We start from the raw sequence: 24,723 nt of genomic DNA on the forward strand, positions 1-24,723 counted from the left end.
TTGCAGGTGTATACCATATTGCCTGGCTTTAGCAGACAAATATTAAGTGAGCAGCTTGATGAATTTTCCCAATTGAAGGGCGCCATCACTCAAGGAGGACCTTGAGGACTAACACAATGTCCTCAGCGAGCCTGTCTTGCTGTGTCAATCACTGCTTCCTCAGAGAGCTGTTGTTCAGCTTCTAGGGTGGAAAGTAATTCCACCCATTTTGGAATCACATCAGTGGGGTTGTATAGTCTGTAGCCTTGGTCCTGGCTCTTCCCAGCAGTGGTGTGTAAGAGTTAGACATTTTGGTATGACTGTATGCATTCATTCCATTTCTTTGTATAGCTTTTTTTATGATTTTGTCATAGTCATATATATATATTTTTTTGAGACAGGGTCTCACTTTGTGTGCTGGCCACCCTAGAACTCAAAGAGACTCCCCTTGTTCTGCCTCCTGAGTGCTGGAAATAAAAGTGTGCACCACCACATCCAGCCCACAACCTTAGGCATTCAGTGTTAGCAAGCTTCCCATAAAGGTCCAGACAGTCTTCTAACTTTACAGGTCCTGCAGTGCCTGGCACAGCTTCCCAGCTCTGCCACTGTAGTACGTAAGCAACCATAGACATATGCAAGTTGACTAACGTGGCTGTGTTCCAACAAAGCTTCAAAAGAGAATGGGTGGATTTGTCAGCTACTGCTTAGTTTTAAAAGGATTCGGGCTGAGAAGATGGCTCAGCACACACTGCTGAGGGGAAAAAGTGTGGGGACTGAGTGCATCCTGAGCACCCATATAGATGCTGGGCACGGTGGCTTGCCTATAATCTCAGCACACAGAAGGTGGAGACAAGAGCTTTCTAGAGCAAGCTGGCAGGAAAGATAGGTGAATAGGTGAGCTGTGCGTGTGAGTGAGAGACGCTGCCTCAGTATGTAAGGTGGGAGTGAGGAAGATTCCCGATGTCACCCTCTGGCCTATGCATCTGTGTGTGCTCTAACAATAGGCATACATGCATGCAGACACGTACACCATGTGCACATGTACACAAACCAAAACATTTTCCCCCTTTCCTTCTCCCTCTCGATCCAGCCTCACTCGCTCTGGCCCAAAGGGTTTTATTTACTATATGTAAGTACACTGTAGCTGTCTTTAGACACCCATAAGAGGGCATCAGATCCCATTACAGATGGTTGTGAGCCACCATGTGGTTGCTGGGATTTGAACTCATGACCTTTGGAAGAGCAGTCAGTGCTTTTATTTATTTATTTATTTATTTATTTATTTATTTATTGTATATGAGTACACTGTAGCTGTCTTCAGACACACCAGAAGAGGGCATCGGATCCTATTACAGATGGTTGTGAGCCACCATGTGGTTGCTGGGAATTGAACTCTGGACCTCTGGAAGAGCAGCCAGTGCTCTTAACCATTGAGCCATCTCACCAGCCCAAACCAAAGCATTTTTAAAAAATTAAATGTGGTGTCAAGATCAAACTTCTTGAGGTGTCAGAAACATCCCCTTAGTGCATGTGAAAAAGAATTCCAAAAAGGAAATTAATAGCCAGCATTCTTTTTTTTTCTTTATTGTAGTCTCTGGCAAACATTGACGATGTTGTGAACAAAATTAGACTGAAAATAAGGTAAGTAATGCCATGTGGTTTTTAATGAGAGGCATATTGTTAATCTAGTCATATCTGAGTCGCAGTTTTTGATGAAAGCACTGAAATCTCAATTTAAAAATAATTCTTTTCTTGTGGCTTTTCATGTAAACTCTATGGCAAAGAGCTTAATTCTTTGGCCAGTGTTTAACTGTCCATACAAAATGAAAGGAGCTGGAACAGACTGTTAAAAAGCAGTTATTATCAGGCAAGGTGTGGTGGTGCACACCTTTAATCCCAGCACTCAGGAGTAGACACAAGTGGATCTCTGAGTTCAGAACCAGCCTGTTTTATATAGCCAGGGCTGTACAGTGAGACCCTGTCTTAAAGCAAGACAAAGAAATCATCAGGGCTGGGAATGTAGCTTAATAGAGTGCTAACCCAGCATAATAACATGAAGCCCCCATTTAATCCTAAGCATGGCATAAACCCATAAACCATGTGTGGGTACAAAAACTTATAGTCTTACTTAGCATGTGGGAGGGAGAGGCAGGAGAGTCAGAAGTTCAAGGTCATCCTTGGCTACATGTTAAGCTTGAGATCTGCCTGGGATATATGAGACCCTATCAAAAAGAAAAAGAAAAAAAGGAAGAAGAGAAGCTAACTTTCAAAGAAGGAATAACTTTCCCACAATGTTTTAATGTTTTTATTCTTTAATAGGTTTGCCTTTTTGTAGTGCTAAGACCAGCTATACAGATGGGTTTATATCTTTTGGTTACCTATAACTATAATATTGAATCTGTAAGTTGACTTGGGTGTAGCCCAGAATTAAACTCTGTGGTTAACCCAGGGCCTGACTGTCCATGTTATCATCAGTTGTTTGCTGCCCAGTGGCCTTCTTCTGCCTTATCCCCATCTGCATTTATAAATTTGGTACCTAAGAGGTACTAAATAAATATCTTTGTATTATATAAGTAGCTTGACTACATTGCTTCAAATTAATTTGGGGAGTTTGTGTGTACTCATTTGTTTCCTTTTAAAAAATATTTATTTATTTATTTAGAGATGAGGTCTCTCTTTATGTAGCCCTGGCTGTCCTAGAACTCAGTATGTAGACCAGGCTGACTTCAGACTCAGAGATCCACCTGCCTCTGCCTTCAAAGTGATAGTGTTTAAAGATATGTACCACCATATTCAACTTGGTTTTATTTGATTTTTTTTGGTGAGGAAACATTTTAAAATTTAAAAACGTTTATTTTGAGTCTAGAAGAAGAGTTGTTCTCCCCCTCCTCAGCCCCCCCCCCCCAGTGTTCTTTAAATCTTTCAGTAAAGGGCACTGCCCCATAAGTGTGTTATCCCACTAGTGCTTTAGGAAGCACAAAGAGGAGGAGCCAGAGAGGAGGCGTATTTATTAAGAGCACTTGTTGTCTTAACACAAGAAGACGCCGGCTTGGTTACCAGCTCCCACATGGTGGCTCACAACCATCTATATAGGGATCTGACACCTTCTTCTATCCCCTGCAGGCACTAGGCATACATATGGTACACATGCATGCAGGCAAAACATTCATACAAATAAAATAATAAAATAAGTAAATCTTTAAAAGAAAAAAAAAAGCCTTCTTGTTGTTTTGTCAGCTTCAGCCATAGTGGCTCTAGAGGAGACATTAATGTTGCCAGAGTTTATATATAGAAAGTAGAAACATCCTGGTAATCCAGGGGCCCTGTCAGCTAGGTATCTCCTGCATTCTTGCTACCATACTTTAAATAGACTCTTCAGATGCAAAATGAAGCTGACAGAACTCCTCTGGTGGAGACCCTGCACAGTGACCCTTGCTGAGCCCAGGGGACAAGAGATCCTAGAAGCCATAGGCTGCTTCTGACGCCATCAGGGCACAAAGAGCAAGCTCTGGTTTCACAAATCACACTGGCTTCTTTTTTTTTTTTTTTTTTTTTTTTTTGGTTTTTCGAGACAGGGTTTCTCTGTTTAGTCCTGGCTGTCCTGGAACTCACTCTGTAGACCAGGCTGGCCTCGAACTCAGAAATCTGCCTGTCTCTGCCTCCCAAGTGCTGGGATTAAAGGCGTGTGCCACCACAGCCCAGCATTCACACTGGCTTCTTGACCCTTTTAATGTCACCCAAGTAGAGATTTTGCAGTTGCTAATTTGAATCTGCTAGCTTCTTTCAGTAAAACATGTCTAATTTTGTCACTGCTGGTTTACTCTGGAAACGTTTACAGTCTTATTGGTCCTTTCAGCCACTTCTGAATATTAGCTCTTGCCCTTTTTTAAACAAGATAATGGCCTATGCCTGCACTGATGGCAGCTTCTTGTGTTTCTATTGCTGCTTGTACTTGTTCAGAATTCTGCACTAAATAGGCACAGTCTGCAAAGGCTGGTGAGTGAACTGCTGATTTTCTGCAGAGGCTGATGAGTGAATTGCTGATTTTCTACCCAGAATAGAGTTTACTTGAATGACTTATTGACTTATATCTTACCTTTTTTTTTTTTTTGCCAGGAGACTGGATGATAATATCCGGACTGTCGTAAGAGGTCAGACAAATGTGGGGCAGGATGGAAGGCAAGTAAGTGACACATCCCTTTGCATTAGTTTCAGTCCCCTAATTTGACTAAAATGTTGAACAGTTTGTTTGCAGTTTATTAGTCTGTTCCTATATAACAGGAAGCATGATTGCCCTGCCCCAGCATGTGAGGGGCTCCAGACCAGCCATGGGCTCTCACTCTGTGTCCTCCAGACCGGCATCACTCACCTATTAATGCACATCTCACCCAGGGCCAGCAACCTGCGGACTACACTGGATGAACTGAAGGGTCCTTGTTTTTATCACCCCAGACATGTCTTATGTCCTGTGCCTAACTCAGGTGCCTGTTTTGGTCTGCAGCTTGGTTGTCGAACTCAGTTTGATTGCTGCAGGAGATGCTGCAGCTATGGTTCCTCACCTGCCCGGGCAGCCAGCAGGGCTGGACTCCTTCCAGTCTCACTATTGTGTGGAGGGCTGTTGTGAGGGGATGAAGGGGAAAGAAGCCTGTGGAGAGGAGGTCTCTTCGGTAACTGAAGGGCAGATGCTATCTGTTAGTTAACCAGCTTCTTGTTTATTTGGATTCTGTTCTGAGGGAGCTGTGATAACTGAGATGCTGAGTGTGCCTTTCTCTCTTTCCTCTCCGCAGTGTCTATCCTTCCTTTCAATTAGTTTTTTTTAGGGGGTGGGTCTCGAGATAGGGTTTCTCTGTGTAGCCCTGGCTGTCCTGGAACTCACTCTATAGACCAGGCTGGCCTGGAGCTCAGAAATCCTCCTGCCTCTGCCTCCCAAGTGCTGGGGCTAAAGGCGTGAGCCACCACTGCCCGGCTTCCCTTTCAATTAGTCATCCTCAGTCAACTGTCCTTCACTGGGATGGCCTCACTCCTCCCTTGTCCTGCTTGGCTTTTTGCAGAGCAGGGGATTTAACCCAGGGCCTTGTGCACACTATACAAGTGCTAGGTGGTTTTGAGACAGTGTTAACTGTGTAGCCTAGTCCTCCCATTTCAGTCTGCTGAATGCTGGGATTACAGGTGCAAACCACAGTGGCCAGCTCTCTATAGCTTCAGTGTAGCTAGCTTCTGAAAACACTCTCAGTGATGCTTACCTTTAGAGTGTAAAACAGAGCTAATCTAGGTAGAAGTCTCCTCATCTGCAGCATCCCCGTTTCTGCTGCTAATGGCTCAAAGATGTCTCGATCTTAGATTTTTCAGTTTTATATTTTCTGTTGTTGGTTTTTATTTATTTGTGGGCTTTTTGTATTTATCTTTATGTGTATGAGTGTTTTGCCTGCATGTATGTGAATCACATTTGTATCTGGTGCACATGTGAAGGTCAGAAGAGAGGGTATCAAACCCCTTGGATCTGGAGTTACAGATGGTAGTGAGCCACTGTGTGAATTCTGGGAACTGAACTTGGGTCCTCTACAGGAGCATTGAGTGCTCCTAACCACTGAGCCATCTCTCTAGATCCCTTATTTGTGTTTTTGTGTGTTTGTGTGTGTGTGTGTGCTGTTTCATGTGATGGCCAGAAATCAAAGTAGCTGTCTTCCTTAATTGCTTCTATGCTATATTTGTGACAGAATTACTTACTGAATCTTGGGCTCATCAATTTGACTAAATTAGCAAGCAGTACCCCAAAGATCCTTCTGTTTCTGCCTCCCTACTGCTGGGATGATAGGCGTGCACTTTTCTATCTGACTTTTTATGGGTGCTGGAATTGAACGCGTGTCTTTGTGCTTGAGAACCAAGTATCTTACCTACTGGGCCATTGCCCTAGATCCATTTTTAGTTTTCTCCCTCTCTACTTCCTACATTTTATGGCTTTCGTTCTGTTCACTCTTAATATACCTCTTATATTGTTGTCCATGGTACGCAGCCTATCTCTGTCCTCTTTCCTTCTTTCTTTTTTTAAAACGTGAATTATTTATTTTCTTTTCATGCACATTGGTGTGTTTTGCCTGCATGAATATCTGTGTGAGCGTGTTGGATCCCCTGGAACTAAGGTTATAGACAGTTGTGAGCTGCCATGTGGGTACTGGGAGTTGAACCTGGGTCCTTTGGAAGAGCAGTCAGTGCTCTAAACTGCTGAGCCCCTGACCTTTTTCTTATCACTAATGTTTCTTACCGTTAGCTCTCTTAAGGCATTCTGTTTCCTGATCTCTCACAGGTTTACTACTTTGTTTTTGTCCACCATGTTTACAGGACCTTAGGAGTAATAATCAGGAGAAAGGTCCTCATTGTTCTGATTAACTTCCATTTCTTGTGTCATGCCATTTGCCTCTTCAGAACAGTCTGTGCCTTCTGAGTGACATCAGACACACTTTCTTGCTTGCTGCTTGAGGCTGCTTCTAGTGTTTCCAAACTCTGTCTCATCGTTCATACTGAAAACTTTCTGCGCTGCCACACACCCCATGCTTTCTGACCCGTGCATATCTTTATACCTGTATTAATTATTTATCATTGCTGTGACAAAACACCCAACAAGGAGCAGTTTAAGGGAGGAAAGGGTTATTCTGGCTTACAGTTGGAGGGGAGACATTTATCATGACCCAGAAGGCATGGCAGCAGGAGCATTAGGCAGCTGGTCACAGTGCATCATCCACAGTCAGGAGGCAGGAAGAGGTAAAGGCTGCTTGTTCAGATCAGTTTCTTCTTTTTAGTCAGGCTAGCACCCCAGCCCATGGAGTTCAGGGAGGGTCTTCCTGCTTTCTTAACCTGATCTAGACAATTCTTCTCACATTTGCCTCTCTATCAGGACAACGTCAGTCTTCTCTAGTAAGGCCTGAGTGGTTTTGTTTTTGTTGGTCTTTTTTTTTTTTTTTTGCCTCTTTTTCTTTCAGTTTTTACATTTTAAAATTTTATCCATTTAAAGGCTAGCTCAAATATTGCTTTTTAAAGAATGATGTTTTATTTTTCCCATCTGAATAACATCAAAGGAATCGTAATTTCAGGCCCAAGGAAACTTGACCTTTATCTGACTCTGTTCTTCTACAGAGGGGAGACAGATGTATGTCCTGCCTACTTGTCACTCCACATCCCTCTGCTGTGCCTGGCCTTCTGAGTTCGTGACTCTCCCTTGGCTTACTCATCCTCCTGGCTAGTTTGTAGACTTCTTGAAGGCAAGAACTCTTCATTATCTTTACACTTTAGTTCAAATAGCCCTACGTGCAGCTACACTGAATATCTGGTGTGTCTTAGATTAACTTGGGGCTTCCTAAATGCTAGGCAAGTATGTGTAGCTCTACAGCTGAGCTGCATCTCCAGACTATGGTTCATGTGTAAACAGGCCCAGGCTACTGCTATTTGGAATAGAACTACTGTATTTTGTGACCTACATTTAGAATGGCTCACCAGAAACCTTAAACTACTTGGGAGAGTCTTAGGTGTGTGAGATGCTAAGAAAACGAAGAGAAGCTGATTCTTCAGGACTGTTTGTTGGTTGTGCTGTGTCTGAACTCATTCTGGCCACTACCTGTGGGCGAAGCATGGGGGAGTGAGCCCCAGAAGGGGTAGGCCTCAAGAATGCCTCTCCCCACCTTCACATGATTGCCAGCAGGGCAGCTCATATTTCAGAGAACAAGACCGTGTTTTCAAGAATGTTTAGATCACATTTCAGTCTGTGATGGAATTTTGTGTTCGTCTCCTTAGAATCCAGACAGAGAGGAAGCCCAGAAGTAATCGCTTTTCCTGTCATCTCCTCCATCTGTCTCTCCCAGCAGATTGAAGTGCAAGCTCAAGTGGAGCGCTTTTGGTTCTGTCCTTGTCAGCTCCTAGGGATAGAAGTGTGACTCTGGTGGGTGGCTTGCTGCTGGGAGTCTCCAGCTGACTGGCACAGAGGAGGAGAATTATGGATGTGCCAAAACACTGCGTTTTATAGGTCAGGAGGCCCTGTGTTTCCCTCTTCCCTGGAGCACAACCTGAATTTACTTTCAGAACTTTTCTTCTCAGTGGCTGAGAACACTCAGGACAGCAGCAATAGGGTCAAAGGGAGGTGCCCTGCCCAGACAGTATCTTTCAAGCCCACCCAAGCAGCTGTGCTTTTCAACCTTAAAAAGCAAGAGACTGGTCTTACTGTATATCATGGAGTCTTATTTGAATTTGCTTGCTTTTTTGTTGTTGTTGTTATTGTTTTGGGGTTTTTTTGTTTTGTTTTTTTGAGACAGGGTCTCATGGAGTGCATTCTGGTTTATGACCCTCTGAATTCCACCTCCCAAGTGCTAGGATTACAGATGCATGCCTCCAGACCTGACTTTCATGATCTCTTTAAAGACATTTTTAAGGCATTTACTGTGGGGAAGGGTCATAAGCATGTGCCCCAGTGCATGGGCTGGGATCAGAGAGCAAGTTGGCAGAGTCAGTTCTGTGTCCTTTTCTATGGCTCCAGCACAAAGCCAGCTTGTTAGGCTCTCATGCTGCTCAGCCATCTCTTGGCCTTGTAAATTACATTTTTAGCAGGAAAGTTCTTTTGTGTTCTCTCTCTCTCTCTCTCTCTCTCTCTCTCTCTCTCTCTGTGTGTGTGTGTGTGTGTGTGTGTGTGTGTGTGTGTAGGCAGGAGATCATTGTCTCTCCACCTTACTTTTCAAAGCAAGGTCTCTCACTGAACCTGAAGCTCACTGAGCTAGGCTGGCTAAACAGCAATCTCTAGATAGCCACTCTCCAGCACTGAGATTATAGGTGCATGCTGCTGCACCCAAATTTCAAATTTTCTGGGGTGCTAGAGATCAGACTCAGGCCCTCATGCTCCTTCACTGAGCACTTTAGCTGAACCCTGAGAAAAGTTCTTTTTTTTTTTTTAATTGTTTGGAAGTAAGCATGGTGGCATGTTGTAGTAATTATTTAAAAGACAGCCACCAGACAAGCCGACTATCTAAGCTGAGTCTCTGCCTAGCTCAGCCACATGGCCAGAGGCCACGTGCGCGCAGCAGCTAGAAACAGCCAGCTAGAGACACCAGCCCTGCCACCCACAAGATGCCAGCGTGAAACATGGCTCTGCCAATCTTCTACGCTGTCTCTGCAAAGCTGGGCAGTGTCCAGACCATCCCGCCAACCACATGGGCTCCATACAGATGAGACTCTAATGCTTAGATTGTCCAAAGGCTTATATATTTAGTAATGATCAATAACAAGATACCCTTACAATCAGAGGTGTAACCCAATACCCAACCTACATATACCAACTACCTTTGACTGCTACAGACAAGCGAACATCAGCCTCCATCTCCCCTTTCTCATTCTGACTCTCTCTTAGCTCCTCCTTTTCCTCTCCTTTTCTCTTCCTCTTCCTCTCCTTTACTCCTCCTCTTCCTCTCCCTACTTCTCCCACCTTAGCTCCACCTACAGTGGCACATGCCTTTAATCCAAGCACTCAGAGCACTCAGGAGGCAGAGGCAGGAGGATCTCTGTGGGCCAGTCAGCTATGGTATGGAGAGATGATTCTGTGGTTTGAAGTGCTTGTTGCTCTTTCAGAAGACTAGGAAGACCCAAAGTTCCTAGTACCCATGTTGGACAGCTCACAATCACCTCTAACTCCAGCTATGGCAGATCTGATGCCTCTGGCCTTTGTGGACACCACACTCCTGAGTACAAACCCACACCCAGACACATGCATATACATATAAATAAATATTTTAAAAATATTTAGGCAGATATTTAAATGGAAGATTGAATGAGGCTGTTTTTCAGTTTTTAGAATACTAGCTCCTTGGTTAGCAATTAGCTAAATAAACATTTTGGAAAGCCTTTGGTTGTTGACTGCCCCTCATGTGGGCCAGCATGAAGTGGTTTGGTCTGCGACTTCTTCTAACCAGACTACGATGCTCTTACAAAATTCCTGTGGCACCAAGTCCTCCCCATTTTCATCTGTTGAGATCATCAGTCCACAATTTTAATTAAATGTTCACATGTTAAAAATGTGTGGTTAGTGAGTCAGTTCAGCAAATACATCCTCTGATATGCTCTAAAATGTATGCAGCTTCCCAAGATTAACACAGACAACTGGAAGGTAGCTAGAAAGAGGTGAATGTAAGAGCAGGTTAGGGGAGGGAAAAGCTGGGATTGAAGTTGCAAGAGGGGCCAAAGCATGACCCAGGGAGCTTGCTGAGAATCACTGATGCAGGAGTGACTTCTGGCTTTGTCTCTTGTGTGCAGCTTGGCCACAGCATGGTTGTTTCTTTGAACAGAGCATGACTGAGGTTTAGGAAGGGAAGAGAATCATTACCATCCTCTCCAGCTCTCTGCTTACTGAAGCCCAGGTTTGGAAAAAGCTGTAGACAATTGTAGTGTGAGCTTCGACCCAATAAAAATTACTTTATATGGCTTCTCTGACAGTTTGTGATTCTGCAGAAGCATGGAAATGTATATGGTCACAACTGTACTGGTCCATAGAGTAGACTATTCCAGGTGTGTTCAGCTTTAATTGTGAGAATTCTCTTAGACTGAACTGAGTAGGGAAGAATACTTGACTGTAGCCCTTATCACTCTCAGTTCTGCCAGGTGGACCACATACACCTAACCTAGCCCCTTTCCCTGTGATAGTTTTGCCATTTAGAATGGCTGTGGGGTTCCTTTTCTGACATAACCACCCCAAATTTCCTTAATTCTCTGACATTATTTCCAGAGCTTTTCTTGTTCTGAATGGGATTTGTCAGCATTCCCCTTAATGTGAGATCCTCAGGAGTAGACACTATGTAAACATGTAGGGGGTGCTTTATCTCCTTGTTTGAGACTGGGGCCTTGTTGTGAGGATTCCTTCTCTGGGGAGACACAGATCAATCTTTCTCTCCTCACAAGGTCCCAACAACAAACCAAAATACAGTTTCACCAGAATTCACCTGTGGGAACAAACGAGTTTATTGAATTTACTTGCAGTGTATGGGCCAGGGGTTACTGGCAGAAGTGTGGGTGGCCCCAAAGAAAACTTGAAAGTCTTCACCCAGTGTGACTGATAGCTTCCCCCATAGCAATACACATGGAAGTTCCACTTTAATTAACCTTCACCAACCTATATTCTCTAACTCCTCTCAAGATCCTCAAGGCAGCCGGGCGGTGGTGGCCCACGCCTTTAATCCCAGCACTTGGGAGGCAGAGGCAGGTGGATTTCTGAGTTCAAGGCCAGCCTGGTCTACAGAGTGAGTTCCAGGACAGCCAGGGCTACACAGAGAAACCCTGTCTCGAAAAAAAAAAAATCCTCAAGGCATATGCAGTTGTGACAGAATTGCAGGCAGATGGCTGGGAAGAACAACTGGTTTCTCAGATGAGAGTCCAGTAACCTTCCCATGCCCTTCTCTAAAGGAATGCCATCCATCAACAAACCAAACATAAATGATGCACTCTCACAAGCATCCACACCTGATCTGATGAAGATACAGGGTGTTTCATTGAGATAACTGCTTTCTATTACAGACCATCCAGGGTCTGTCAACACCCTGAACTTAACTACATTTTTATGTGACTAGACATATTCTGGAGGGAAGACAGTGATTGTTTTTCTAGAGTCTCTGGGGAATTTGCAGCTCTTGAGAAGTTAAGTGGCACTGCTGAAGATCCTGCTCCCCTGCTCCCCAGGGGTTTAGTGGGGGTTCAGCAGCCATATCACTTCTTGGCTCCACAAATTGTCAGTTTCCTGCAACCCTCAGGTCAAGAATTGCAAGGGTGGCCTTGCAGGTAAGAAAGCGATGGAAGCAGCTTAGGTTGCCAAGTGTGTAATTCATGTCTATCTCCTTTGGGAGAGTGAATGGAAGGTCTTAAGGGGACAGTTTAGCCCAGTTGTCAGGTCCAAATGTAGACCTGGAGTTGCCAGATTTATCAGTTTTTCAAGAGAAGCTAGGAGTCTGAGTTTTTCTGTGCCTCTCCCAGCTCTATTAGTTGGCTTGGTGTTTTTCCTAAACACTGTAAAGGCCAAACAAAACATGTGTGGCCTAGCACTCTGCACCACTGCCCCAGGTCTTCTTCATATGAACCTCATTTAAACTCTCTCCTCTATTTGTGTGGTAGATTCTTTAAAATCTGCACCAGACTTTGTATGTGCTTTACTTGGTTGTATCTTGTATTTTACTTGATTGTTGGACCTATCCATATTGCTGTAATCTCTGACTTCACCATCAAATCTGCCATATGTGCCCTCTCTCCACTCAAGCTGTGGATGAGAAAGGGCAACAGGTTAGCTTCAGAACCCTGTACTCTGCCGTCAGACACTTCCTGTCCCCTTCCTCACTCTCACATCAGTCTAAAGTGCCAGGCCCAGAAAATGCAGAATTCTTACCTGGTCTTCCTTACATCCAGGGCACTTGGTCTCTCTCCCTCTCCTTCCTTTCCCTCTTCGTCTCCTCCCTGTCCCTGTTCCTGTCCTTGTCCCTGTCCCTGTCCCTCTTCCTCTCCCTGTCCCTGTCCCTATCCCTCTCCTTGGTCCTGTCCTTCTCCCTCCCCCCCCCCCCGTGTTTGTTTTGTTTTGCTTGTTTCTTTTTTTTAAGATTTATTTTTATTTATGTGTAAGTGTGTGTAATGCATGTGTGGATTCTCGTGGGATCACAAGCAGTAGTAAGTAAGCTGCCTAATGTGGGTGCATGGAACCAAACTCAAGTCTTCTGGAAGCCAGTAAGTGCTTTTGACTACTGATCCATCTCTCCAGGCCCCCCTCCCCCTTTCTTCAGACAGTATCTCATATAGTGGACCAGGCTATGCTAGAACTCAGTAGGTAGGCCAGACTGGTCTTGAAGTACTGGTCCTCTTCTGCCTCCTGAATGCTAGGATGACAGGTAAGGCAATACCTTGCCTGGCTCAGGGCCATGTTTCCTAATCACTGTGTTTCTATTTTCTCTAGAGTAGGAGGTTAACAATACTTAGTTGCTTCGATTGTAATAGAGACATCATGAAGATTTATGAACCAAATCAGGAAAGTGTGTTGCTTTCCAAGGAGAAAATAGCCATTGCTTTGCATCATTAAAAATTAGCACCACATCTAATTCAAGTATTAGAACAGAAATGTTTCCCAGACTTATGTAGGTTAGTGTTAGGATGAGCACACGGTGCTGACTCTTAGTGTGTAGCTGAGTTTGCTCTCAGCAGTGTGTGGCAGGAGTGTGTCTTCCACCTTTATTCTTCTTCTTCTTTTTTTTTTTTGTTTTTGTTATTTTTCGAGACAGGGTTTTTCTGTGTAGCCTTGGCTGTCCTGGAACTCACTCTGTAGACCAGGCTGGCCTCGAACTCAGAAATCCATCTGCCTCTGCCTCCCAAGTGCTGGGATTAAAGGTATGCGCCACCGCCGCCCAGCTTCACCTTTATTATTCTTAGTGTATAATATCCTCTCATCCTTCTTTGGGAAAAATTAAGCCCATTGGCCAATGAAAGTAATTAGGAAATAAATGACAGTATTTTTAAAGAATTCACACACACACACACACACACACACTAATTGCCAGTGGGGCATGGCAGTGCACACCTGCAATCTCAGCACTTGGGAGGCTGAGGCAAGAAGATCATTAGTTAGAGGCCAGCCTGGGCTACACACTGAGGACCTGTCTGTAATTAAGTAAGCAAATACAGACATGAATGAATGAATAAATAAATAACAACAGCTTCTTGATTTCTCCTTTTAAATATACCACTTTAAAATGAGTAAGCTTTTTGAATTCTAAGCTGTTATTTTCCAATTAGTAATTGATAACAGCTGGGCATTCCTGCCTCAACTTCTCACGTAGCTGAAACTACAGGTACAAACCACAGCACCTGCCCCTACAATCCATCCTTCGCCTTCTGGGATGTGTCTGTGCGTCTGTGTTTGTCTGTCTTTCTGTCTCGTGTCTGTTTTTTGTATTGTACTTTCAGAATGTTTTTAGGCTGAAATTACTGTGGTCTGAGCATGTCCCAGGAATGTAGGCAGCACTGATTCATGGAACAGCTTGGCTGACAGCCTTCTGTAAGCATAGTGTCATTCATATTGCTTGAGCCTGGCTACCATTCCCTACTCAGGACTTCTTACTCTGCTGCAGAGGCTAAGGGTGCCTTGTCTTAATTTGACAAGTCAGATCCATGTGAGTGTTCCCCTTTGCTTGCTTCTAGAACACTTGCAAGAGCCTTTGATTACTTAGCTCTGTATGTGACTGGGTTTACTGTGACTACTAAATAAAGCGCATGTTTTCATTGCACATGAACCCCAATAACACACTGTCTCCCATTTGGGTGTTTTGAGACAGGGTCTCTTTAAGTAGCCCAGGCTGGCTTCAAGCTCAGAATATAGCCTAGGCTGGCCTTGGTCTCAGTCCTCCCGCCCATCCTCTCACATGTAGGGCCTTTCTGTTTTTCCTCACAAACATATCTGCAGCCTCATTGGAGCTATGCCATCAGTCCTGTAAAAAGCCTCATTTTCAAGAAGCCTGTGAGGAATCTAAACAGCTATTTTCTCTTTCCTCTATGACTAAGAAAGGCTGAATATTTAGTTTCAGTCCTCAGAGATACTTACAGTCATTGGGCCATGTTGCCTGTCAGTGTGGTGGCATAGTCAAGTGGAAAATGCTTGAGTTGACCTTGAATGTGAAATCCACCTCTGCTGTTATCTGTGGCTATTGGACATGATACCCCTCTCAGCTCCAGATTCATACTCCCTCTGCCATTCCTTTATCTCTTTTAAGACAGTGTTTCTCTGTGTTGTCCTGGCCGTCCTAGAACTTGCTCTATCGATAAGGCAGGCCTTGACTCAGACATCTGCCTGCCTCAGCCTCCTGAGTGCTAGGAGTAAAGGTGTCAGCTGCCACACTTAGCCTTTTGCCCAGGTTCTCATCTGAGCCATGAAGACAATGCCTACCTCAGGGTGGTGAGGATAAGAATGAATGTACTTTAGACACCTCTCGCACTGCTGGGCTCACTCAAGTTTAAGGAGGGACTGTAATGTTGCAGGTGCGGCTGCTGATGGTGACAACCCTTAGAATACTTGTGTCCCAGGTTCTGTATGTCCAGATGTCTGTTGGGTTCCTGTGTTTTCCCCACCAGCTCTGGTTTTGTTTTGTTTTCATTTCTACTGCCCTGCTTTAAAGCTACTCCAGGTGCCTGCCTGTCCTTCTGGAGCGCTGAGCCACACTCTCAGCCCACATTTCCTGCTTCATGAGCTAATTTTCATTCATGTCACTTATTCAGAATTCTTGACTCTGATGTCTAAGTTCCTTTCTCCTTCTGCTATCTCAGTTTCTGTTCTCTTTCCATGTTTGAGTTGCCTTTGCTGTCTTGGCCCCTACATTAAGCCAGATTAGCCAACATGGACGTTGCAAATACTACTTATCATTTCCGCCTTTTCCTGTCTTCATTCATTACCTTTACTCATGTGCTCATCGTGTGTATTACTTTTTTTTTTTTTTTTTTTTTTTTTTGAGACAGGATCTCTCTACACAGGTTGCCTGGCTGGCTCACTATGTAGACCAGGCTAGCCTCAAACTCACAGAGATCTATCTGCCACTGCCTCCTGAGTGCTGGGATTAAAGGTGTGCAGTGCTACACTTGGCTCACGTATAGTACTTATTCTTTCTTCTCTGTCCTATTGAGCTTCTTTGAAAAAACGGTTTTGTGTGTGTGTGTGTGTGTGTGTGTGTGTGTGTGTGTGTGTGAGGGAAGAAGGAGGGAAGGAGATAGAGAGAAAGAGAGAGGGAGAGAGAATGAGAATGTGTACATACATGTGTGAATGTGGTGTATATACCTGTGTGTGTGCCTTTGCACAGGCATGTGGAGGCCAGAGGAGGTTGTCCAGTGTCCTCTGTCACTCTCCCCCTTATTTGAGACAAGGTCCCTTATCGAACCTGGAGCAAGGTTGCTGTCTAGCAAGCCTAGTGATCCTCCTGTCCTCCCTCCACAGTGTGGGCTTACAGGTACATGTGTGACCATGCTTGGGTTTTTACATGGTGCTGGGGTCTGAACTCAAGCCCTTCTGCCAGTTTAATAAGTGGTCTTGCCCACTAAGCCACCTCTCTGTCACCTGAGAACAGTAATCTTAAGGAGAGGCTTTTTTTTTCTGCATACCACATCGGCCACATCTTTGAAGTTTTCTAAAGTGGTGGCTGCACTTGTGCTGACTCACAGATAAGGCCCTGGGTCTTAGAATGTATGTGTGTAGCTGAGTTTACATGACTCTCCCATGTGTGCAGGTGCCTGTGGAGGTCAGAGGAGAACACTGGATCCCCTAGAGCTAGAGTTGTAGACAGTGGGTGCTGAGAACCAGACCTGGGTCCTCCGTAGGAACAGAGTGTGCTCTTAATCACCGAGGTATTTTGTTTTATAATTTCACCTGAGGACAGAGCTAAGTGTTAAGAAATATGTTTAATGATCCTCTTTAATTTTTTTTCTAAATTTGGTTAGTTAATATGGCATATATAGGCAGGCTTGGTGGAGGGTGCCATACGCCTGTGATCCCAGCACTTGGGAGGCTGAAGAAGTAAAATCTTGAGTTCAAGGCCTGTGGGCTTCATGGCACAACCCTGTTCCAAAAATAAAACAAGGACATAACTTTTGCTTCTTCATTCACATCACTACATTTAAAAACCATTTTGTATCCACTCCTGTGTGTCCATATGTGTGGCATGTGTTTGTAAGTGTGGGCTGTGCACCAGGGCATTCCTATAGAAGTCAAAAGACAACTTTGTAGAGCTTACTTTTTCCTTCCACCTTTACGTGGGTTTGGGAAATCCAACTTAGGTTGTCAGACTTGTGTGCCTTCTAAGGATTCATGCCAGCCCCATAGCCTTTCAGTTTAGACAATTTTATTGAGATAGAATGCATATACAATGTAATGTATTTGTTTAAACTATCTTTTTATACTATTCAGTGCCTTTTGATATAGTAGATTGTTAATATTGAAAATACATAGGATATATGTAACATAATGCACTGTGGTGTTAATTATGGTCACAGTGCTGTGCCAGTGCCGCTACTCTCTGAATTTCATTCATCCCTAGCAGATACTCTGTAATCATTAAGCAAAGGCTCCTATAGCCTCCAATAATCCTTCCCTGTGGATTTTCCTTTTCTAGTGTCCATATAAATGGAATCCAACAATATCCTTTTGTTTCTGATATATCTTACTTATATTTGCAAGGTTCATCTGTATTAATGCCATGTACCAGAACTTCATCACCTATGGCTAAGTAATAGTACCTTGAATGGACTCATCATATTTTGGTTTCCTTGCAACTGCTCAGGGCCCTTCTTTCAGTTTATTTCAGTAAATACTTGAGAGTAGAACTGCTGGATTTATCTTAATATTTAGTCTCTTTAGAGACATTTTTTCATATTGTTCAAAATGTTAGTGTTCTTCTTTTTTGGCTAAACATAGTGCATTAACATAAGCTTGCTTCCTATTTTGCCTTCACTTAATATGTGGAACTCTGTGTTTCAGATAAGCCATACACAGGCTTAAGCTTTTAACAACAGAGACGCTCTCCCCGTACCAGTTGAAACCACCCTGCATTTGTCTTTGGTTTAGTTAACAAGTCCAGCCATCAGGCTGTTTCCTTCCTGACCATAGAAACACAAGTTCCACTTGTCTGCAGTACAATTATTGAAAATAGCTTTAGAAAGCCAGTATGCCAAGTGGGAACAGGGAAGTTTTATTCTTCTTCTGAGCCATGCCCACGTAAATTGGCCCAGCATAATGGTTGCCACCTCCCCATTTCCACGTTGAAAGCCTCAGTTACAAGCTGAAACTGGAGTCTGCAACTGAAGAGGAGGGTGTCATTCATCACCACTGTAGCTGTCACTCTTGCTTTGACTGCTAGCACCTAGAGACTTTGTGAGGAAAATTCCACTTTCAGATTAGGGCTTTGCCGTAGGAAAGAATAGCAGTAATTCTACCTACTAACAGGCAGACCTTTCCTGGGTCTTGTGTCTTTGACACAAGAAGTCATTCAGCTGTGTTAAAACAATGGGTGGGAATCTGAAACCCTGTCTTCACATACAAACGTGGCCTTGGTTTTTCTTCCCTCTTTTAGCCACAGAAATACAGTATTTAGAGCAATATGGGCTCAGCAATGTTTGTTCATCAGCGTTTTCATTAATAGTGCCCAATTTTCATCTGTAATAAAAAAAGGGTCTGTAATAAAGCTGTAAAATCTCCTTTGCTCTGACTCGGATTCTCTGGTCTCTTTCAGGGGAGATTTAATTTTGTAAAACCATAGACAATGTTTTTCTAGTCTGTTTTGTTGTGGTGTTTTGCAGTTGTCTTTATTAAAGCTTTTAAACAACAAGAAACTCAGTAGCGTTGGATCACATGCCAGGATTCTAATTTCTTTTATATTTTCATTTATTTTTGAGGCAGGGTTTCATGTAGCCCAGGCTGGCCTCAAACTTTCTATGCAGCTGGGGATGATATTGAATCCTGATTCTCCTGCCTCCACCAGCTGCTAGGTCAGGAATCTGATTTCTGTTTCCCTGTTGTATTGTGGACTCTTGGAAAGACTCTGGGTTCCTTTTGGTATAAGAGTCTGATGCCTAGACTGTGAGTATTGGCCAGCATAGTTGAGTGCCTCTGGTTAAAGGGAGACATCTCTTCTGTAATGTGCCTACCAACAAGATTTGATGATCCCAGTATTGGTTTTTTTTTTTTGTTTGTTTGTTTGTTTTTAAATAAAGCAAGAAAAAGAGACTAAAGCTGGAGAGATGCCTCAGTGGGTAAGAGTACTTGCTCTGCAGGTGTGAGGACCTGAGTTCAAATCCCCAGCACTGATAGTAGAAGCTCTGTGTGATCATGTGCATCCTTGGAACCCTAGTGCTTGCTGTAGTGGTTAGAGGATGGCTGCAGCAGAGATCGATAGAGAAGACAGCCTGATATCCTCTTACATATACTAACTACATGCGCTCACACACACCTAAGTGAGGAAATGAATAAATACAAATAAGGCAGGAGAAGAGGTAAATTGAGAGGGCTTTGTTCTAACTCAGCTAATTACTACCCCTTGTTTCCTTGTCACATTCAAAACTTTTTAATATTAGTTACTATTATTGTATGTATGCATGATCTGTGTATGAGTGCAGGTGTGTGAAGGTCAGAAGGCGACTTTCAGGAGTCAGTTCTCTCTTTCCATCTTGTGTAGGAGTTCTTTGCCTGAATATGTATATGCACCACATTTGTATCTGGTGCCCTTGGATATCAGAAAAGGTTGTGGAATCCCTTGGAATCGGGGTTACGGATGGTCATGAGCGACCATGTGGTTGCTAGGAACCAAATATGAGTCCTCTGCAAGAGGAGAGGAGCAGTCTCTCTAGCTCCTCATTCTTTATGGTCATGAGTATTGTGCACACACAGCCTCAAACAAGCCAGGGATGTCCTCTACCTTTGAGCAATAGCTCTGGTTCCCAGTTGCCTTTTGAATTAATAACAAATACTTAAAAATGGATCTGGGAGCCACTCTTGGCTACAGAGCCCAAGAAACTAACTGATGTACTTAGGCATCCCAACAGTAGCAGTGACTGATAGCTCTGCCAGCACAGTGGAGACATGACTGCAAGTGAAACCCCAGGATGCAAAGAGCCCTTTGTTCACAGTACACCCCACTGGTAATACTAAAATAATGGGGATCACTGAGCTCCCAAAGTGAGTAGATGAAGCAGGAAGAGGGCACAGGCAGATGAAGTCTCTCAGACACAGCAAATCCCTTGACAGGATGTCCAGATGCAGGGCATTAGGAGGCAGTAAGGAACTTTTGACTTGGCACTGGAAGGCTGGCTGTTTGTGGGAAGCCGTCCTTTGTTACACTTGGACAAGCTGTTCTCTCAGTGTGCCTGCTTCCTAAAATATTGAATTTCTCTACCTTTTATTCAGCAAAAGCAGCTGAAGCTTTTTTTCTTAAACATTCCTTTGCTTTTGCCATTTGGGTTGGCTGCTCTGAATACTCTCTCCCACAAGGGTTGCATTTCCATCCACGGAAGCTTTGCAGAATGCTCTGGCGTGCCTGCGGGTTCAAGGCTAGTGTGTTTTGAGCTGTGAGCGATAGCTGATAGAAACAGAACTTGAAATGTAAATGTTTAGTCTTGTTGGGCACTGCTGAGTGTGCCCCACCTTGTCTTAGGATTTTAACTTCTGGCTCATGCCCCCAAAACAATAAAAAAACAAGCTCATTGGTTCACATTTTTCAGTGGATGTGGTTTGCAGAAATCATAAATAAAAGTAACTTATGTGGAACAGAGCATTTTAGCAAATAAGGTGAGAATTGCTCCCTTTGCTCAGCACATTCTTTTGGTTCACAGACTTGGAAAGAAAACTACATTGTAAGTAAAACCCCTTTATAGTCTGGATTTCTAAATGGACTACAGAGTGAACTACTACAGTGTGAACTCCAGTGATTCTTATATCATGAGTGCCCGTGTAGCCCCTGACCAATGCTGCTAGCCTAGTGTGTTGTGTTATAGTATGCAGGGAAACACAGTGTTATGGTCTGCGGGCAACAGGGAGAGTTCTTTAGCCTGGGTAACTGCTGGACACCTTCCTGGAAAAGAAGCTGCACTGTACTATTGCTGAGGCTTCTTGGAGCACCTCTGCTCCAGCTAAGGATGCCTCGTTTCCATAGCAACAGCACTGAATGGTTGAATGGAACAGGGTGGCCCACAGTTTCAGAAAGGACTTTCTATAAATAGAAGCTACTTACTTGGATATTTCTACCATTAGTGAATGTCATTAGAGCCTCTGTTTAGAACTCAGATGTAACCCTCACCAGTTTCTGCTTTCTAGAAGGTTCTCTTACTAATGCTATGGAATGATTCTTTTATTTAAATCTCCATGTTTCATTCTTCTCTTTCAGTTATTTACCCCTCTCTCTCTCTCTCTCTCTCTCTCTCTCTCTCTCTCTCTCTCTCTCTCTCTCTGTGTGTGTGTGTGTGTGTGTGTGTGTGTGTGTGTGTAGGTGTGTGTACACATGTGGGTACATGTACATGTGTAAACTAGAAGTTGACATTGACATTGGATATCTTTCTCAGCTGCTCTTCACTGTTTAGTTCACGGAGATCTGAAGATAAGTTGTGAGGGTCAGTTCTCTCCTCCCACCTGGTAGGTTCTGGGAATCAAACTCAAGGTATCAAACTTGGCAGCAAGTGCTTTTACCTACTGTGCCCTTGTTGTCTCCTGATTTATTTTTTTGAGGCAGGGTCACTTATTAAACCTGAAGCTTACAGATTTAGCTAGACTGGCTAGCAAGTCCTGGAGATGTCCTCTCTCTCCTTCCCCAGTGCTGGGATTACACATCTGCAGCACTGCACTCAGCTTTATACATGGATGTGGGTGTACAAGTCCAGCTCCTCGTGTGAGTGCTGTAAACCCCACTTACATTTCCTCCTTCCTTCCTTTCTTTCTTTCTTTTCTTGGTTTTTTTTTTTTGGACATTTTTTCTGTGTAGCCCCAGCTGGCCCAGAACTCACTCTATAAGACCAGGCTGGCTCCAGCTCAGAGATCCTCCTACCTCTGCCTCCCAAGTGCTGGAGTTAAAGGCATGCACCACCACCACCCAGCTGCATATTTACATATCTTACAGACTTCCCTTGAAAACTTTTAAAAGGCTTGTCTCTTCACTAAGCTTTTTCTTTCAGATCTAGCACAGTCTATTTAGCAAATACACCTTTCTTATTTCTTCCCTTTCTTTTTCTTTTTCTCTTTCTTTCTTTCTTTCTTTTTTTTTTTTTTTTTTGTTTTTTCGAGACAGGGTTTCTCTGTGTAGCCCTGGCTGTCCTGGAACTCACTCTGTAGACCAGGCTGGCCTCGAACTCAGAAATCAGCCTGCCTCTGCCTCCCAAGTGCTGGGATTAAAGGTGTGTGCCACCACTGCCCAGCCCTTTCTTTTTTTAAAATCTTATTTATGGTAGGATGGTTTTCATTGTTGTTTTGTTATTGTTGTTTGGCTTTTGGAGTAAGTAGGGTTTTGCTGTGTAGGCCAGGCTAGTGTCAAGCTTGAGTTCCTCCTACCCCAGCCTCCCGAGTGCTGAGCTGATCACTGTACCCAGCCAGGCACATAGTCTTTTTTAAAGATAAAAAATAGTCACCTTTTTTCTGAAGCAAGCTTGATTGTCAGCATGCACAGAAGATGCTGTTCTCCTCATCGTCCTTCCAGGATGCCGGTAGGTGCTGGTCTTTACCACCTTGTTGGCAACGCTCTTGCCATAGAGATCATCAATGATCTTTGCATTCCATCAAGGCAATCGGAGCAATGTGCTGGTTGCCATTTAGTAAGCCCTTTCTATGAGCATAGCACTCATACCCAGTCAGGACTACAGATTACAAAGATAAAGTCCCAGTTTAAACTGTCTTAAACAAACAAAACGTTGGGGGAAGAATGGCTGGGAAGAATCGTGTGTAGCTTGCTGTGAAGAGAGTTAAACGCTGCACATGGAAAGTGTCTCCACAGGCCTTGTCAAACAGCCAAGGCTTAGACCTGGAGGAGTGCCTGTGTGGTGGTCTCTCTGTGTTGGCTTTGTCTCTTCCAGGAGGCCAGCCTCCTTCCCTTACTGGAGACCCTCACTGCTGTCTACCTTAGCTTCACATCTTCCAGCTCTCCTTCCCAATTCCAGTTCTGGAAAAAACAGAATTGCATCATGGGATTGCTCCTTTGATAGGGGTCTCTGTAAGAATACTGTGAGAGGGGACTTGCAGGGGTTGGGGTATACTGGGTCAACAATTCCAAAGATTTCATCACCCAGTCCCAGGATTCTTTCTTACAAATGTCTTTGGAAAAGGGTGCTGTTATTTCTGTTCTAGAAATCATGAAGCTGTATCTCCTGGAGGTTAAGTAGCTTGACAGAGATCACATGGTTAAGGTCAAGCCTCCAACTCCAGTCTTTGGCTCCAAAGTGCTTGTTTTTATCCAGTACAGCATGTTTCTTTCTCATGCAATAGAAAAGAAAAGGGAACCATCATTTAGATATCAAGGTGCAGTAGCAATGAGGGCAAAGTGGCAAGAAATCTGACTTTTTTCCTGGCCTATGATAGTTGGAACCTTAAAGGTTATTTACCACCTTAAGTTAAAAAACAAACAAACAAACAAACAAACACCAGCCCAAAGTCATATAAGATCTTTTAAAATGAACAACAACAACAAGTGGTGGCAAATGGGACTTCAATTTCTCTTTCTTTCTTTCTTTTTTTTTTGTTTTTTTTTTTTTTTGTTGTTGTTGTTTTGTTTTTGTTTTTGTTTTTTTGAGACAGGGTTTCTCTGTGTAGCCCTAGCTGTCCTGGAATTAACTCTGTAGACCAGACTGGCCTCGAACTCAGAAATCCACCTGCCTCTGCCTCCCAAGTGCTGGGATTAAAGGTGTGCGCCACCATCGCCCGGCTGGGACTTCAATTTCTGAAGACTGCCTGTAGGCTCACCAGAAAGCAGCAATATAATTCTCTGATAAAGCTAACTGCCCAGTTAGAACCATCTTAGATTCATCCACAGGGCTGCTTAGTGATCAGCGGCGTTGCTGTGGGAGCCAGCCCTTCTGTCTACACATGTGCAAATAGCTGGTCTGCGGAAAAAGAAGCAGGAAGGGAAGGAAGAAAGTAGAGACATCTGTGCCAGGTTCCCATTGCTTCTACCTGTGCCCGTGACCTGGTGTGGCCAGGATTCTGCTCAGTGTGCCTAGGAGACAGGATACTTGAAAGATGCACATACTGTGTGTGGTGAACAGAAGGATGAGGATGCTCTAATGGGTTTACTTAGTCTTAGAGGCAAGCCTGGTGGGTCACTTTGTTTCCAAGTACAGATGTTGAGTTCTCAAAGAGGGTTGCAGTAGAAACTGCTGTCCAGTGACACTCCAGGTTCAGGCCATCACTGCACAGCAGTGGTCCACTCATAGGCACCTGGCAGAGGAGAAACACAGGGTGATGGAAAGCAGGCATTTTGGGTGATTCATTCTGGTTTTAATCTGGATCCAGTTTGAACTGGGCAAGTGCTATATTTAAATAGTGTTTAGGGATGGAGCTAGAATCTCCCAGTGCATTTTCTGATTATTCATGTAGGATGTGTATGTTAGTGTTTTGTTTTTGTTTTAAGAGGAATCCTCTTCCTCTATAGGCCTCACACTTTTTCCCAGGTATGAACTGTTCTGTGGTACAGTTAACTAGGCCAGATAGCAAATACTAGGATGTGTGCATGTTGAGAAGGGACTTACTCTGTAGAGCAAATGCTTCAGAGGAAACATTTTGACTCTGGGAAATGAGTTACATTAAATTTCACCCACTTCTGTACATTATTATAATAAGCAACGACTGAAAAAAATATCTGGCAGGCCATTTATCTTTCTTGAAGCCTGTGAACTATAAGACTGTGTGGGTCTTGTTTTCTGGCAGTGGAAAGCAGTGCTCTCAGTGGAGGCCGTCTGCAGAGGATGCAGGGTAGTAGCTCTTTCTCTGAGCTATGGCACTTAGTATATAACCTGTTCTTTTGCATGTCACTATAACATAACATGCCTTAGACAACACATACAAGCCATGGTCAAGACAGGAAGTCTTTTCTAGTGGTCTCTTGCCTACAAGGCCTCTATGGTCTTTTTGACATCATGATTCAAAAGCATTTAGAAGCCTCCAGTGAGTTTAGAATGTGCCCACCACTCTTCTGTAGCAGCACCTTGGCATTCAACTCAGTTACCCCAGTGGCTGCTAATGATCTA

The 24,723-nt window shown here is 43.8% G+C and overlaps 1 protein-coding gene across 1 annotated transcript in view; it reads left to right on the forward strand.

The window, feature by feature from the left end:
- Vps53 (VPS53 subunit of GARP complex) overlaps positions 1-24,723 on the forward strand; it is a 133,361-nt gene that overhangs the window by 11,769 nt on the left and 96,869 nt on the right. Inside the window, exons 3-4 of the mRNA XM_034505814.2 lie at positions 1,571-1,620; positions 4,096-4,162. Of these exons, the coding sequence (XP_034361705.1) occupies positions 1,571-1,620; positions 4,096-4,162 (117 nt within the window). The remainder of the gene's footprint in view (positions 1-1,570; positions 1,621-4,095; positions 4,163-24,723) is intronic.

Source organism: Arvicanthis niloticus, chromosome 6, assembly GCF_011762505.2.
Source record: "Arvicanthis niloticus isolate mArvNil1 chromosome 6, mArvNil1.pat.X, whole genome shotgun sequence".
Classification (NCBI taxonomy): Eukaryota; Metazoa; Chordata; class Mammalia; order Rodentia; family Muridae; genus Arvicanthis; species Arvicanthis niloticus.